Source organism: Carassius auratus, chromosome 40 (genome assembly GCF_003368295.1).
Source record: "Carassius auratus strain Wakin chromosome 40, ASM336829v1, whole genome shotgun sequence".
Classification (NCBI taxonomy): Eukaryota; Metazoa; Chordata; class Actinopteri; order Cypriniformes; family Cyprinidae; genus Carassius; species Carassius auratus.
In genome coordinates this window covers 10,218,422-10,234,209 of record NC_039282.1, presented here as the reverse complement: position 1 = coordinate 10,234,209, position 15,788 = coordinate 10,218,422, and the positions used below count along the sequence as shown (strand labels likewise).

The 15,788-nt window shown below is 39.4% G+C and overlaps 1 protein-coding gene across 2 annotated transcripts in view; it reads right to left on the bottom strand.

Moving 5' to 3' along the window:
* Nucleotides 1-1,369: 1,369 nt before the first annotated feature.
* The window catches only part of LOC113058539 (RNA-binding protein Nova-1-like), a 53,254-nt gene continuing 38,835 nt past the window's right edge, over nt 1,370-15,788 (bottom strand). For both annotated transcript variants that reach the window (XM_026226515.1, XM_026226517.1), the window contains one exon: nt 1,370-9,411. In XM_026226515.1, the coding sequence (XP_026082300.1) occupies nt 8,389-9,411 (1,023 nt within the window). In that variant the 3' untranslated portion in view covers nt 1,370-8,388. The remainder of the gene's footprint in view (nt 9,412-15,788) is intronic.

Here is a 15,788-nt window from a genome sequence, read left to right as displayed (position 1 = left end):
TTACTAGCTTTATTTAAACAATTAAACTCTAGCATGTAGATGCCAGTTCCATTAAAACATCCATGTAATGGATTTCATATTCATATATTAAATAAAGATAAAATCGTTAAATATAAAAACAAAATTGATACTTTTCCCCCCTCATGTAACTTACCTCATGACTGAGCTTTACAGCCGGTGTTGTAAGTGGCCCTTCAAACTCTACCCACGTGTCCCTGATACTTCCAGTACATCCTTTATTTTCACTGTCACCATATACAAATATGAACAAATTCTATACAGTAACGCAATTACATGTTTGTTTGTTTGTTAGTTTTTTTTCCTTTTCGGACCTTTCTCCAAGATTTGTGAGATTAACACTGACATCAATGTAGTTTATTATTAGCAACTAAATGTAGCTCTGACTTTACACTGTACCAGCCATTCTGACAAGTCTTTGCTAAAAAGAGGAACATGCAATGCCTCAGTTAACACATAACTCCATGTCACATAGAAATGACCATTTAAAATGAAGTCACTTTGAAGTGATGTAATTATTAAAGAACTGTCTTTGAACTCCTACACATTCTGTCAACAGCATTGGTCTCATTAAGTTGTAAACATTTCAGCATTTTGCTTGCTCTTTTAATCGGGTGCATATCATTCTGTTGATGTTTTTTTTTTTTTTTTTTTTTTGGTTTTTGTAAGAAGAAGAAGAAGACTTGATAAGCAATTATACATGATAAATTGTCTTTGGGCTCCTTAAATAACTTGAGGGAGAGCTGGGTTGTGGTTCTGTGAGTTCACAGAGTAAGGTAGATTACGTAAACACCCTGAGAATCACTTTTTTATAATTTCATAATTAGGGCCTGGTAAGGGATGGTGGCGGATCATGAGTGGAGGGTGGGTTGACTGGCAACCGCCTCCTTTGCAGGCATGAGAACACAGTTAATGTGGGTCTGGTCGAGTAGTATGTTATCGATGGAGAACATCACATGGCGTGGGAGGTGCGTGGCGAGGGAATGGCTCGTAAGAGGGGGGAGGGTACAATAAGTGGTGGAAGGTGGTTGGCAAACGGAGGAGGGGGAGTTATGGACGATCAAAATCAACTAGGCTTACATGATGGGATTGAGCTTTAACATCAGCAGGTTCCATTGGTAAATGGAAACCCAACAGATTTCAGCTATAGGTGGACAAAAGACATAACACCCACCTGGCCAAGCCTTCCACAAGCAGTTGCATTCATTCATTCATTCACTCATTTGCATCTTTCACGCAGCATGGCCCCTCCCCCAAGACCGAGCACATGGTTTCAGGCACGAACTTGCAATGTGTTATTTGATGAAACTGAGTGTAGTGGGAGGTGAAGAATAAGACAACAGAAGACAGGTGATGGTAAAATGAACATTTATAATGACTGCTGTTGCTGTCGGAAAATAATAACCCTTAAATAAAAAAGAAAAAGGGTCAAAGAAAAAGGAACGACTTAATAGATATTAGCACTAAACTGCTGACTTCACTGGTAATCCACAAGTCAAGAAACACAACTCACTATTTTTTGTACAACACAATGCTACAGTTACATTAAATATTTAATACTTTTTTTAAGTCAGTTAATGGATGATGTTAAAAGAAACCACTAAAATACTAAAAACAAAACAGTAATTCATCTTTCCAGTCATTCCCTTTTGCCTAGTTTCGTGATGCCATTTATTAATAGTGTATAGTAGTTTGAAAATAAATAAGCTCATGAAGGGTTATCAGAAAACAAAGCTGGCAGCATAGAAACATTAGATGTGGAGCTCAAGCATGGTTGAGACACATGAAAATGATAATTCGGCATTACAGAGAAACAATTTTGTCTTGTGAACAGATGTTGCAATGGTCAAGACACCTAATCGACACGTATCACAATTTAGACTCGACACGTCTGATATGTACAATGAGATAGCAACTAGCATCAATTTAAGTATGAAACCTACACTAATCTTAGTCTACCTTAGTGGTTAGTAGTGATTATGCATTATTTGGAGGGGCCAGATCGATATTTTGACCACCTGATGGTCTCAGTGCTGCGAATGTGGCTCTATAACCATTTTCAGATGAATATCTATAACCATGTTCAGTTGTTAATCAAGTAGCAAATCATTCTTTCTTAGAGCTGCTTTAGTTTAGTTTAATTCAACTTTCTATCGGCGGCTCATAAGAGCACCCCACATAAGCGATTTTATGCTGCCAGCCCCATTACGTTGAACACGTTTCTGGTTACAGTTTAACCAAATTTGACAGATATTTACAGTGAGAGAAAAATAATGAAATTGTGGAGGAAACAGTTTGGATCTTATTGATTTTTTTTTCTTTTTGTGTGTCACTTTTATTATTATTTTTCGTCCCCAATGATGACTTAAAAAAGGAAATAAATCCAATCATCTCATCTAGAATTGCACAGTCTCAAAAAGAATTGGAGATGGAATGGAGATTTTAAGTCCAAACAGTTGATGAACATAGAAGGGGAGGAAGAAGGTCAATAAAGTTCATGAGGGGTGAGAAGTTCAAAGTTCAGAAGACAGAAGATGGCTGCACGGCTGATGTTTACACACTCCTCAGCTTTTTTTTTTTAAGCATGTTTTATGCTAAAGGAACAAAAAGAAACCTGCCATTAAAATGGATTGTGTTTTTCTTTGCTTGCGTGTAATGTTTTCCATTGAGAAAATCAAATGGAGAGACTCAGGGGTGAGGAGAGTGACAGTGCCCCCAACATTATGGCACACAATCAGTGATGTCCTGGAGGTTGAAGAGATGACAGAATTAGGAAAAGCAGTTTATGAGAGGCAGCCAGCCGTGTTTTTACCATGTTAATCCAGGTCTTGCTTTTACTGCTCGCTTTTTGGGTAATGTTGAGGCGTCATGACTGACATCATGTTATGGAGAAACATGCTGGCTTCATGGGTGCGTCCAATGGATGTCCAACATACAAGAGAACTCAAAAAGTTTGGAATGGTACTGTTTTTGTTTGGCACTCAGGAGAAAGTCTGGGAGGGTGTGAGGGGGAGGTCGGCAGAAGAGTGGGGAGTGGTTGGAAAAAAGGGGAGCAGTGAAAGTGCAAAAGGGAGAAAAAGGGAGAGTAAACAGGATACATATGAATGACATTTTTGTTATACTTGGTCTAGGTTAGAGAGTGTCGTACAAATAAAAACAGGAAAATAAAAAAGAGAACAGAACAGTGATATGACAAATGTATTCTAACATTGCTGGTGCTATAATGGTTACGAGCTCAAGAGTGACCCCGGGTTGTCATCTTCTGATGGCGTGGGGGAGCCGGGGTGGGGTTGAACTGGGGCCGTGTGGGGTTTGGGAAGAGCGATGAGCTCTAGCTGTGCGCCCACATAAAAGCAATGACCCTCTCGACATCAGCTAAACCATAAGTTTGCATTCATCTCAACTTGACCGTGTGAGAAACTACTAGACGCGTGCACAAAAACACAACTGCGCCATCTCCTCTAAGCACAAAAAAACACAGCAACCATGACTAAGCACAGTGCAATTTTGATATTGAAGTCTCGGCATGGCCTTAAAATAGAGAGAGTGGAAAAAAACAACAACATGCCCTTTTTGGCACTTCTTATCATTAATAGTAATAATAAAAAACACTGTCAAAATAACATTTCAATTTCTGTAAAAACTATTCTGCCATTTTTTGGTCAGCTTCGAACATCTGGCCAATCCTTTCTCATGCAAACAGTAGTGCCGCATCATTGCATTATGACGTCATCAGGAAGTACCGCCCATTTCCTTTATTCATGGAGGTCTGAGGTAAAGGATTCGAGCAGTTTAGCGGTGTCACTGCATTTGCTGTCTTTTGGAAAACAGGGCTGTTCTTATCTGGGGTGGCGTGAAGCGTATGAGTATAAGAATAAAGTGCATATTATCGCAAGAATGGGTCAAGCTTAATGTGCAGTGATGGCAGAACAAGCTAAAGAACAGAAGCCTAATGATGTTAGTACTGACACAGCAAACAAAAGCCCTGAAATCATGATCGAAAGAGTGATATGCAAACTTATGTAGTGGTGAACACATTCACGGCCATGTTAATGTCGCTAAATAAACCCTCCATTCCCAACTTTTCCCATTGTTTTTCTTATAAATAATCACAAAACATTGATAAGTCTACACAAAATGAGTGCTATAGTTATGACGCTGAATGTGACCGTGACCATGAATGGTTTTGGTTTCTGTGGCCTAGTTTTCATGGACAACAAAAACTCCAGCTTTGTCTTAGCAAAGCCAAAAATAAAGTAAAAGTGTAAAAAAGCTCATTTGATAGCTCAAACTGTTGTTGCCATGCAAAGTTTTGTCCTCAAAATGAATGCACATTGCCTAATTGATTTTTTTTTTTGTAAGATATTTTGTCTTCACTTTTTTTATTTTTATCCACGCTTCACTTGGTATCATGCAATATCGACGTGCAAAAAAGATAACATCTATCTTCACAAAATACATTTTCAGAACTATAAAAGGCTGACTTAAGAATGCTGATAACTTATAAAACTTGAACCATGCTAAGCTAACTCGGCAGTCTTTTAGCCCCAGGGGTGTGTGCTAATGGCCACATGGCACCCTGCATTTGTTTGGCCTATGAAATCATTCCCACCCTTCTTTTTTACAAGTACTAGTTAGTTTAAGTGGGCAAAAAACTCTAAACCTTATAGTGCTAATGTCTATATTTTTCTTATCTAGTCATGTTATATGTTAACTGTGGCTTGTTTGGCACTTTTCACATTTTTTTCCTTATTTTAAATTACAAAAGTATGTCTGCTCTTATCTAATGTTGTTTAAATCACATTTAAATCCGTAAAGATCTATTTTGGCACATGTTTATTTAATCCATTGATAAAGCAATTATTTCATTATCAATTCAGCATTTAGTAACACCTCTTACAACTACCACATCCTGCTAAATGACTGACCAGATATGTTTTGTAACCTTAAATTTTAGTACATCACTTATTCAATAGCAGCATCTTCACAACTTAAAAAAATTGTATATGCAAATCTACTCAACATCTAGATAAATCCAAAGCTCCTACACAGACAGAATTAAAAGGACAAGACAAGACGACATGCTACTACGTATATTGCTTTCAGTACTCATCACATTTGATCTATTTTCTCAGTTACTAAAAAACAAACAAAAAACAAAACAAATGAGAACCCCCCCCCCATATGTACTTTTAGTACTGAATATAAAAACAACAAAACAGAAAGCTGCTCCTTGACACTATGTTGGCACCTTTTTATAGTTTTCACATTGAATTCTCACAGTAATATCTTGTTAATATCTTGTTTTTTTATGTGTCTAAGAACGGCAATTTTTTTTTAATGTTTTTTTTTTAATAAAAAAATTATCTGGGGGATCTACTGAGACTCGTTCAAGCTCTGAAGTGTCTGATGAAGTACTGCATCATGGGTAAAACCAAATACATAGATGCACTCTAAAATGCGGAGGCGTTTTTGGCATGATTGCCATCACTTCCTCGTTTTGATCTTCAAATCTGAACTATTACATCCTACTGTTTGAAAATTGCACCTAAAAAAAAAAAAAAACAATGCAAAAATCTTATAGTAGAGTACCTTGAGTCTTTGCTGTTTCAGTCGCTTGTTAGATCCCCTCACCTTGGGCACAACTGCTAGACACATTCATATCTATCCAAACCTATCACCTTTACACGCATATTCACACACATGCACACCATACAAACACATGAATGGCTTGTAATAAGTCCCTTTTTGAAGGTGTGATGTGTGCGATCATGATCTACTGCAAGCTTCTAGTTCTACTCTGAAGGCGCTTCTTCCCTTCGCACCATCATTGTTTCGTGAAAGGGCAAGCAGACATGCACTTTTACACCAGACATCGCCACCCATGGAGAGATGTGAGAGAAAAGGGGGTCTCTGGGTTGATGTGTCAGAATGGGGGTGCACGAAGGTAAAAAAAGGGTGTTGAGAAGAGGTGAGGGGAGGTGATGGTTTTTAGATGAGAATAAAGAAGCCTCCTTACCAATCGGTTCAGATTTACTCTCCCTGGTGCTCCAATAGCAAAGGAGAGGAAAGAATCAACACTTTATTCATTTGGGGAGAGAGAGCACAAACTCTGTGTTTTTCTGTGGTCTAATTATTCTTTGGGAAATGCTCTCGGTGCTTAAGTCTTATGGTTTCCATGATAAAGAGCAGTTTGGTATTTTTCAGCTCATTCCAGCCGGTAAAGAATCAATAACAGTTGTTTAGACACAGAATAGTTTTGGAGGGCACCTAAAGTTTAAGCGTACAGAATATACCATCCTCTGCCCCTTCACGATAAATATACACGGTCAGCTGGTGGTTAGTTAGTGCACGCTTGGAAAGTTAAGGTTGGATACTGCAACATGATGCCCAAAGAAGAACTGGTCTGAAGGTTCTGACCTCAACCTAACAAACCATCCAGGCTTCCTTTCCACCCTATGGTAAGCGATACCTTGACTCCACGGAGGTTGTTATAAATATGAGACGTTCCACATGAGTACATTCCATCATGGTGATGCTTCGATGCGATAACGATGAAACGAGAAACCCTGACTTTTTTTGGCCTTCCATCACGGCCTCCACACTTCACAGTGCATTAAGACAAAATTCAGTGTACTCCGATTCAAAACAAAAAAGGAAACAGGACCTAGCAGCACATACATCGCACATGGGTAGCTCAGATCTGCACAGGAAGATCTTCACATGGGTAGCCCATTCTAGAATTAGATTTACTGGTGACTCAGGACGTACAGCCACTATAGGAAACACAACCTGGGATTTCCAGAGAGGACCATGTTACTAAGCAGCCTGTGCAGATCAGAATTTGTTCTTAGTCTTTCAGTAGTATGTGTTCATGAAACGCCTCAGAGCTCTGAGGGCCAATTTTTGATTTGATATGGAATATCTTTGCAAATTTTCCAGCTGATTTGCGCAGATACTCGACTGCAGCGGCTCAAAGTGCACAATCTCTCGCGCTGCAGAGGGGCAGCATAGAGTAAATAAGGGGATATGTTTTGGGACGTTACAGAAAGGGATTGGCTTTCATGTAAAGTCGTATTCTGATACACTCCCTTGGACTTGTGCAAAGACCTACATTCTCATTCGGTAGATATGTGTATAAATTGTCTACTCCCACTTGTGACTTCAAGTCTGTGTATGTTTAGTTGCATTTTCAGTATTTAAGTCAGGTAATAGTTTGCTGAGGGTGTGTGTTTTTTGTGTTAATATCACTGTACAGTACATCTGCCCCCTATTCTCTCTGTTGGTGCCAACGGTGCAGTTATCACTGGACGTTAAATAAGACATATATTACATGGACACACGATTCAATCTAATTAAATAAAAAACTAAATCCAAAATATTGTCTTTACATTCATGTCAACCTGAATTCACAGATTAAGAAAAACAAAAGAAAATACTTCAGTCCTTATGGGTGAAATCATATTAATAAATAAGGTTGATAGTGATGATAATTTGTAGTAATAATAATAATAATAGTAATGATAATAGTGTTTGTATAAACACCAGATCTCGAATCTCATTGACAAATGCCACAATTTCTAGGAGCTATGGTACGAAAGATTCAGGTGTGTTTTGCGTCCTGGCCTATGTCCGCAAAATTATCTACAAGCTTCCCTTATGCTAACAATATCTGTAGTGGCATGCACCTGGTCCAACTGGAACCTCAGGTCAATGTCTAGTGGCGCTGAGAGACCCTGCAGCAGCCTCACATCCCCCGCCCTATCCTGCCCGGTGCGGAGCAGTGTTGGGTCGGCTGGGATCGGGAGGGCTGGGGCGAGTGGGGCTGGGGTGGGATATGGGGTGTCACAGATTGGGGGAGATATATAATCAGTCTCAGGCCCTCTTAAAGAGAAAGCATAGGCAAAAGGTTGGGAGTTAAACTAAGGACAAAAAAATTAAAGAACAAAAATCTGTCAGCTAGGAGGGGATGGGGGTGGGGAAGGGGCTGATTCCTCGGATTGCTCCACCCCATTGTCCCCCATCCGACCACCTTGCCCACCTGCTGGGAACTGCAGCGCGGCAGCATGCCAGGTTGAAATGCCATTCACTGCTGTCCAGAAAATGCACAAAATAAAACAAATCAAAAACAAAACAAAATCAACCAATAAAAATCCAGAACATAAGCATTAAACCCATATTTACATTTTACACATTTTTCTTTCAAATTTTCCACTTTGAGTGGAATTTTTTCCATCTTATTTTTTTAATACTGAGATTTTTCCCACAAAGAATGTGGCTGATTTTCGTTGATATTCACGCCCCTCCATCTTTCTCTGTATCTTCCCCATCCCCCACTCTTTTTCTCTCCTTTTTTCATACTCCCTGTTTTTAGCCCACCTTCTGCGGATTGGTGGCCCTCACACCCTGCTCGTATGTGATTCGCTGGCTGATAAGATATTGGGCTGCCTGTGTGGCGGCTGGCGATCCGGTAATGGTAACTTTACGGTTTCTGGTGCCAGGAACAAACTCTCCCTTTTTAGAGATCTGGATGCGGGCTCCCGTCAGTTCTTGGTACTCCACAAGTGTTTTGCCTCCCTTCCCCAAAATGGCACCCACCAAGTTCTCCGGCACCGCAATCTCCACCACATCTTTGGCCCCCTCGTTTAGCTTCTCGGTGGCCAGTAGTGAACTCGCCATCAGCGGGGAAGCAGCGCTCAGGTAACCGTTGGTGGCTCCGGTGGCGGCAGCGAGTGAGCCTAGTGTGAATCCTCCTAGGCTGGTCGCGGGGTGACCGGAGCTGGTGGTTGCGTCGTTGGCGTAGGAGGCTAGCAGGTTGGCGGCCGCAGCTGCGGCAGGGTTAGCGCTTGCGGCCACAGCAGCGAGAACTCCTGAGGCAGCCGCAGGGTTGAGCCCCAGGCCCAGGGAGTTGGTATTGTATCCATAGCTTGCCAACGTGTTCAGTGCAGATGTGATAGCCAGCAGGTCGTTCCCTGAGAAGCTGGACATGGTGGTGGGGAAGGCCCCCACTCCCGCCAGACTGGCCTGCCCCAGGAGACTGGAGGCTGTGGCTGCCGCCGCCGCGGCAGCAGCCGGCATTACCTCTGCCGAGTTGGCATATGGGGAGCCGGTAGGATTGGAGTTAGCCACAGGGCCAGAGATGTTGGAGTAACTGATGTTCAGACAGCTGCTGCTCTGCGGGTCCTCCTGGATCTTCTGCACAATGATCTCCACGGCCTTGCGGTTCTGCTCGGGCTCCCCGCTGATGGTGACGACGCGCTCCTGCAGGTTGATGCCTTCAGGTTTCTGTGAGAGCTGGACCCAGGCACCAGACTGCTCCATGACGGCCTTCACCGTGGCTCCGCCCTTGCCGATGATCAGCCCTGCCGTGCTGTTGGGCACTATGAGCTTGGCCTGAAGAAAAGAAAAGCAGAAAGACCATTGTCAGTTAATGAGTCATTCTAGTGAAACTGGCAGTCTTGTGCTAGTTTACCATGCACCATTTCTCTCTGGGATTTATAAGTAAGTCTGGTTTTTATCCACTAGGAGCCCATTAGTGGTCTTTGAACATAACAACTATTTTTACACCAACTGTAAAACCAATGCCTTGCTTTAGGACTTTACAGTTAATACTTTGCTTCTAGTTGCCATTTGATCATTTTCTGTATCATTAAACCACAAATCAAGTTACATTATCTAACAGATAAGTTTAATCTGGTAGTTTAGCAGAACAGCAATGTAGTGTTCTCAGAGAGAAAACACTCTCCTCATTGATAGAGGGGAAAAAGTGTGAACCGTGGTTCCCATGGTTTCTTCCCTAACTTAGAAAGGTTTGCTCCTCTGATCAAGCAGTGACTCATGCTGGTACTTTTTGTTTTACCAAAGCCTCACACAGAACATTCTGATCTTGTTAAAATGTTGCTGTAAGCACTGTTACTAAATGTGTTCATTAAATTATCTGGGAATTCTTTGCTAAAAGTATTTGAATTTATTTCTATGTGGGCAATTTACATAGTATGATCTTAACTTAAAAGTCATGTGTATGTATCAGGGTTCCTTTGTATTTTACAGTAGGTGTTGTAATTGATCACCAGTTGGAGGTCTTTACATATGACAATAATATAAAAGAATTTGAGAAATTTTGTTTCTAGAATTTGTTTAGAATTTTCTATTACATTGTGTCACATCAGGGCGATTGTAAAATATCACATTAAAATACAACAAATGAACTATTACATGTTTATCTCAGTGTTACTATTGATAACTAAAACCATAAAATATGTATCTTAATAATGTATCTTAAATACAAAAACTTTTTACATACAAAATATATCTTGAAAATGAGAAATCTTGCCTTTGCAATTAATTAAACATGTTGGAGTACTAAAATTATCAAGAAAAAACTAATTTAAAAACAACAAAACTTAAAAATGGCTAAACTACATAACATTAAATATATTCATAAATACTATAATCTATATATAGTCTATAAAAATACTAAAATGACACTGGTTTATCTGAGATGAAGAATATAAAAACAAATATGAGATAGGAAAGAGAAAACTAAAAATATAATTAAAATTGTATTATTATAAAAATTGCAAAAGAGGAAAACTGCGGCACTGATGAGCGCCCAGAAAATTGTGTATTATAAGATTAATATAAAGATGCTTGGGTGTTTTGTTCTTGTACTTCCTGAGCTGTGAATCACTAGGTAAAAAGAGGCTCCTCCTGAAAAGCATCGACTCCCAGGGGTCAGTGTTTCCATGGAAACTCAACTCCAGCATTCAAGGGGGACTGAAAGGGAGTCGGAATGATGCATAGCAACCAACCAACCAACCCCCCCCACCTTGTATGCTTGCAACCATTCACTTAAAACCACCAGCTACTAGTGCCATAATACTGCATGTGCTCACTTATACACAAAAACATATACTCCGTATGTAAGAAAACATCACACACATTTTGAATTTCTTCCATGTAACTTGATATATTCACTCATTAATTGAACCGAAAAATTAGCACTTGATCTCTTTGATCACTGCCGGATACATCTACGCACCGTGGCATTGTGAGAAAACAAAATATGCGGTGTGGTGTACGCTTTGACAGTTAATTACTCTGTATAATGAAAAGCTTTGACAATGCTGGATTCAGAATATTTGCACTGTCAAAATGACAGATAGAGAGATGAAAATGGTAAAAAGGGGAGACGAGAGGAGCGGGTAGATGTGAGTGAAGAAGGATGTGTGTGTCTGTGGGGGCGTGTGTTTGCATGTGTGTGTGTGTGTGTGTATGAACAAAGCAAAGGAGAGACTAGAGGAAAGGAGAGGGAGTGTGAGAGGTTGGGGAGGGGGAGGTGATCAGCTCAGCCTTTACGTTTGTTTCTTTTGTGAGCGGTTTCGTTCTTTTCACTCTTTGCCTCAAGGTCTGCTGAAGCTCGCTGCCCACAGACATGTCTTTACAGAAGCTGTTTAGCCTTGCCACTGTAGCTCAAACTCTTATTCAGCTCAGCCGAATTAGCATAGAAATGAAAAACTGCCAACAGGAAATTTCATGGACTCCTACATTCACCTTTTATCTTGCTAGAATAAACAGAACCTTGTTTAAGGAACGTTTTGAGAAAAATAATTGCATTCACGATTACCCTTTAATGCAATGGAAAGCGGATTGTTTTTGGCACCAGAGACGTACTGTGATTGATCAGTGCATATACAGCGCAATCCAAAGGTCTGAGACCTCCAGTGAAAATGCGTCTGTTTTGCTAAATGATCTATTAGCAGATTAGATTTGTGGCCTTTTGTTCAAAGGAGTTCATAAATTGATTCACAAATTTTCAAGCGTAAACTGGATCTGATTTTGAAGTGCTCTCAAACTTTTAGCGCAAGTTTTTGGGGCTTCAGAATCTCAACCCCCATTCACTGCTTTATGGAAGAGCTTTATAATGGATATGGATATTGATATGGATATTCATATCAATGAGGGTCTTTTTCTTATGCAAACAGCACTTCGCTTCAGAGGGCCTTAATTGATTAAATAAGTAGACTGTATGGACACTATTATTTAATATTCCTATTTATTTTACATTTTTATTTAATAATTATTTCAACTAAAAATACATAGTCACCTGGCTGATATAATGCCGATATTTATTTGCTATCTTGCAAAAATTTGAGGATGGCAAGATTTTTTGCTAATTTTTTGTCTCTTGAAAAAATTATTACAATTTTAAATAACTGTTTTGCATTTTAATGTAATTTTAATATTTTAAAATTTAATTTGGTGATGGGAAAGCTGAATTTTCAGCAGCCATTACTCCATCACTCTGATCCTTCAGAAATCATTCTAATACGATTTGGTGCTCAAGAAACATTATTATCATTATCAGTGTTGAAAACATTTGTGCTCATGACTAATTTAATGCATCCTTGCTATGTGAAAGTATTTCTTTTTTAAATAAATAAATAAAGCTTACTGACCCCATTCTACTGGATAGTAGTGTATGTATGTGTGTGTGTGTGTGTGTGTGTGTGTGTGTGTGTGTGTGTGTATATATATATATATATATATATATATATATATATATATATATCGTTAATCAATACATATAAATGGTAATCATTATTAGTCAAAATATATCGGTCAGTAATATATCTGTCTATCTAAATATTTTTAGCAACAAAGGCATTTAAACTTACACCAAATATCCACGATAAGATGATTCTTTTTAAAATAACTATTAGCAAGTGGCATTTGTTGCTTTTAGGAGATCCAGTTATTCCGCCTCTTTCTTTATGATGCCATCAGTTTTGATGATGGCACTTGGCAGAAGAAGTGCTGAAGGAAATGAGCCTGTTGGGTAGGAATCGAGCAGCGTCGACACATATGCAGGTTAATTTCACTGAATGCATCCAAGTGCTGAGCTAGAGGAGGTGGATGCCTGCTATGTCTATCTATAAAAGAGTGAACGGAAGAGGAAGGCTGAGACAGAGAAATAAAGAGTGCAAGATGGGGAAAGAGAGAGAGGGAGAGAAAGAGAGAGAGAGTGAAGGAGAGAGACGCCTGCTGCCGCTGCGCCACCAGTCATCTGGGACTAGAAGCTTTTGATGAATTGTCGGGAGGATGCTGCAGGGGGTTGTGGGTAATGGGCAATGAAAGATTGGTCAGCCATGAAGGACATGTATGTTCTCCTTATGTAGACTGTGTTACTTTGTTCTATTACTGCTAGAAAAAAAAAAGGAAAATAATTAGAGCAGCATCTGAGACTAGCAAAAATTAATCAAAGGATACAGTCTCATTCTGTGTTGGGTTTCTGCTGATGAGGCCCCAGGAGTCTTTGTATCCGGGTGTACATTATAAAAACCGTTCTTCCTCTGAGAAAAGCAATTTAAACTTCCTCTAAACTCTTTCTACTGATGCGCCAGCAAAATGCACCCAGTCCTGAAGGTGGCAGGGGTCTCAAACGATAGCGCATCCCATACACAGCAACTGCACCCCACCCCCCACCACCCAACCTCTGTCACCGAAACAGTGCCTGACTCTAGAGCTGTAGCTGTTTGCACTTTGAAGTCTTAAGCGCTTGCCTTTGGGTTAATCGCCTGTCTCCTGATCCCGGGCTTAGCCGCCCATCTCTGTACAGCATCTGCCTGTGTGCTCTGGCTGCTGGCATTGAAAAAAACACCAGTAAAAAATAACACCCTGTCATCCTCCTCCTCCTCACCTTGGTCTTATGACTGTCGTGAAAGGTTATTGTTTGCTAGCGAGGGTCCTGTACGAGTGGTCAACTCTCAATTTTCCCTCCCTATAATATATTTTCTGTCAGGTTCACATGCAGCAAGTGAGCTCGTGGTAAGGCTGATTTTCATTGCCGTTTTAAATTTTGAGCACAAGAGCAAAACGCAACAAGCTTCTCATTAATGTGTGTAGTGCCTGTAAACTCAATTCAGCTGTACACTGTCAATTGTAAATAAAGGATTACTAGAGTATTTTTTAAAATAAATTACTATTTCAGTCTTTATACTTCAAATTCACATTTCTTTTATTGTTTCTTGCTGTAATTATTTGTGAAATTTACTAGCAATTTCAGAGTGAAAATTTCTCTACACCATTTTTTTTTTCAGTTTATCAAATCTTGTTATACTACTAAAAAAAAGTTCTCCTTGAGACATGATGGTGGTTAAAAGGATATATTTGAAGATATTTCACAGCAATAAACATACATTAATGAGTGCAAAAGACAACAGTTTCCTTCATAAAGAACAATTTTAATCCTCAGCTATCTAGACTGCATTAAATAACCCTAAGTGAAATCACAAGGGGTGATGTGCCCAAAAATAGTCTGTCCTGTAATGGCCGAGCTCATTGTAAACTAAAATAGGGTTCTCAATCTCCCCAAAATCCAGTGTGTTGCTCTCTCCAATAGAACAAATTCAAAAGTCTCAGATTGATGTTAATTTCTATAAACATCTATATGACATAAACATCTTAATTTAAGTGTATAGTAAAAAATAAAAAAATGAAAATACTGTCATCATTAAGGCGCCCTCATGTCATTTCAAACATGCATGAACACAAATGAAGAATGTTTCAGTGTTTTTTGTCTATACAGTTGAAGTCAATATACTTTCACTATATGGACAAAAACACCTTTTTTTCAGAAACATTCTTCAAAGAACCTTCAAAATACAGAAGAAAGTAAGTCATAGTTTTGGATGAGATGAAGGTGAGTAAATGAGGACAGAATTTGGGAAACTATCCACATAAGCTCAGTACGTTGCATGATTAAAGGTCTTTAAATGTGGATATCTACATAAAATAATCTTGCATCAGAAAAATATCCATCTCAACAGCCTTGAACCGCTAGCCTTGGCATCAAATTCTCTCCAGAACCCCTAACGCAGAGCAACACCAAATAAAGTATGCGCCTTACAGATGCATATTTAATAAAGACCTAATTTATTATTGATTTTTTATGCCATTTCAGACAGCTCAAGTCCTGCATCCATCAAAGAATGTTACAACTCATATCTCCAGGGGTCCGGCTCAGGATTAGAGATGTGCGAGCTTCAGATAGAGCATCCTCTCACACATAGACAATATATATATACAATCGTTTATAAATTTTATTAATTCTAAACATTTCCATGAATTCTAAGGGTCTGGAAACCAGTTACCTCTTATTTCCATATTTTCCATGACCCTGTAAAAATTCATAAGATAGTAAACAAAATATCTACACATACTTTCTACAAATACGCTGTGACTGTATAAACAAACAACCAACAGTCTACAAATACTAAAAACACCCAACACAGATGGCATCTGTCTTTTCTTTCACCCAAAGAGATTTGATGCTCGACATTAGAGGATGTACTTCCTTGTCCAACAACCAATATTGTGTAAGACTCCTTCTCTCCATTGGCTTTTCTGGAAATGGGATCGATACTCTGTGGAGAGACAGTGACCTTTTTCCTGGCCGGCTGATGGATTTGAAGGTTAAAAAAGGCATAAAGTATTTTAGCTAGTCACCATCCCACTAGAGAGCAGAGCTGGGAGGGGAGAAATGGGAAGGTTGCGCTATTGGGTGAGAGGTTTTTTTTTTTTTCAGTTTTAGACGTTATAGCAATTTTCCTGATGTCGCTTTTCATTTAGGAGATGAGCAGAGAACACAACAGTGTTTCGTTTATGTGTGTGTGTGCAGGCGTAGTGCTCCAATGAGAACTTTTATTAGATTCACGATGCAGGATAATTAAATAGGCTGGCTTTGGTGGTGTGGTAAAGGGAAAGGATGG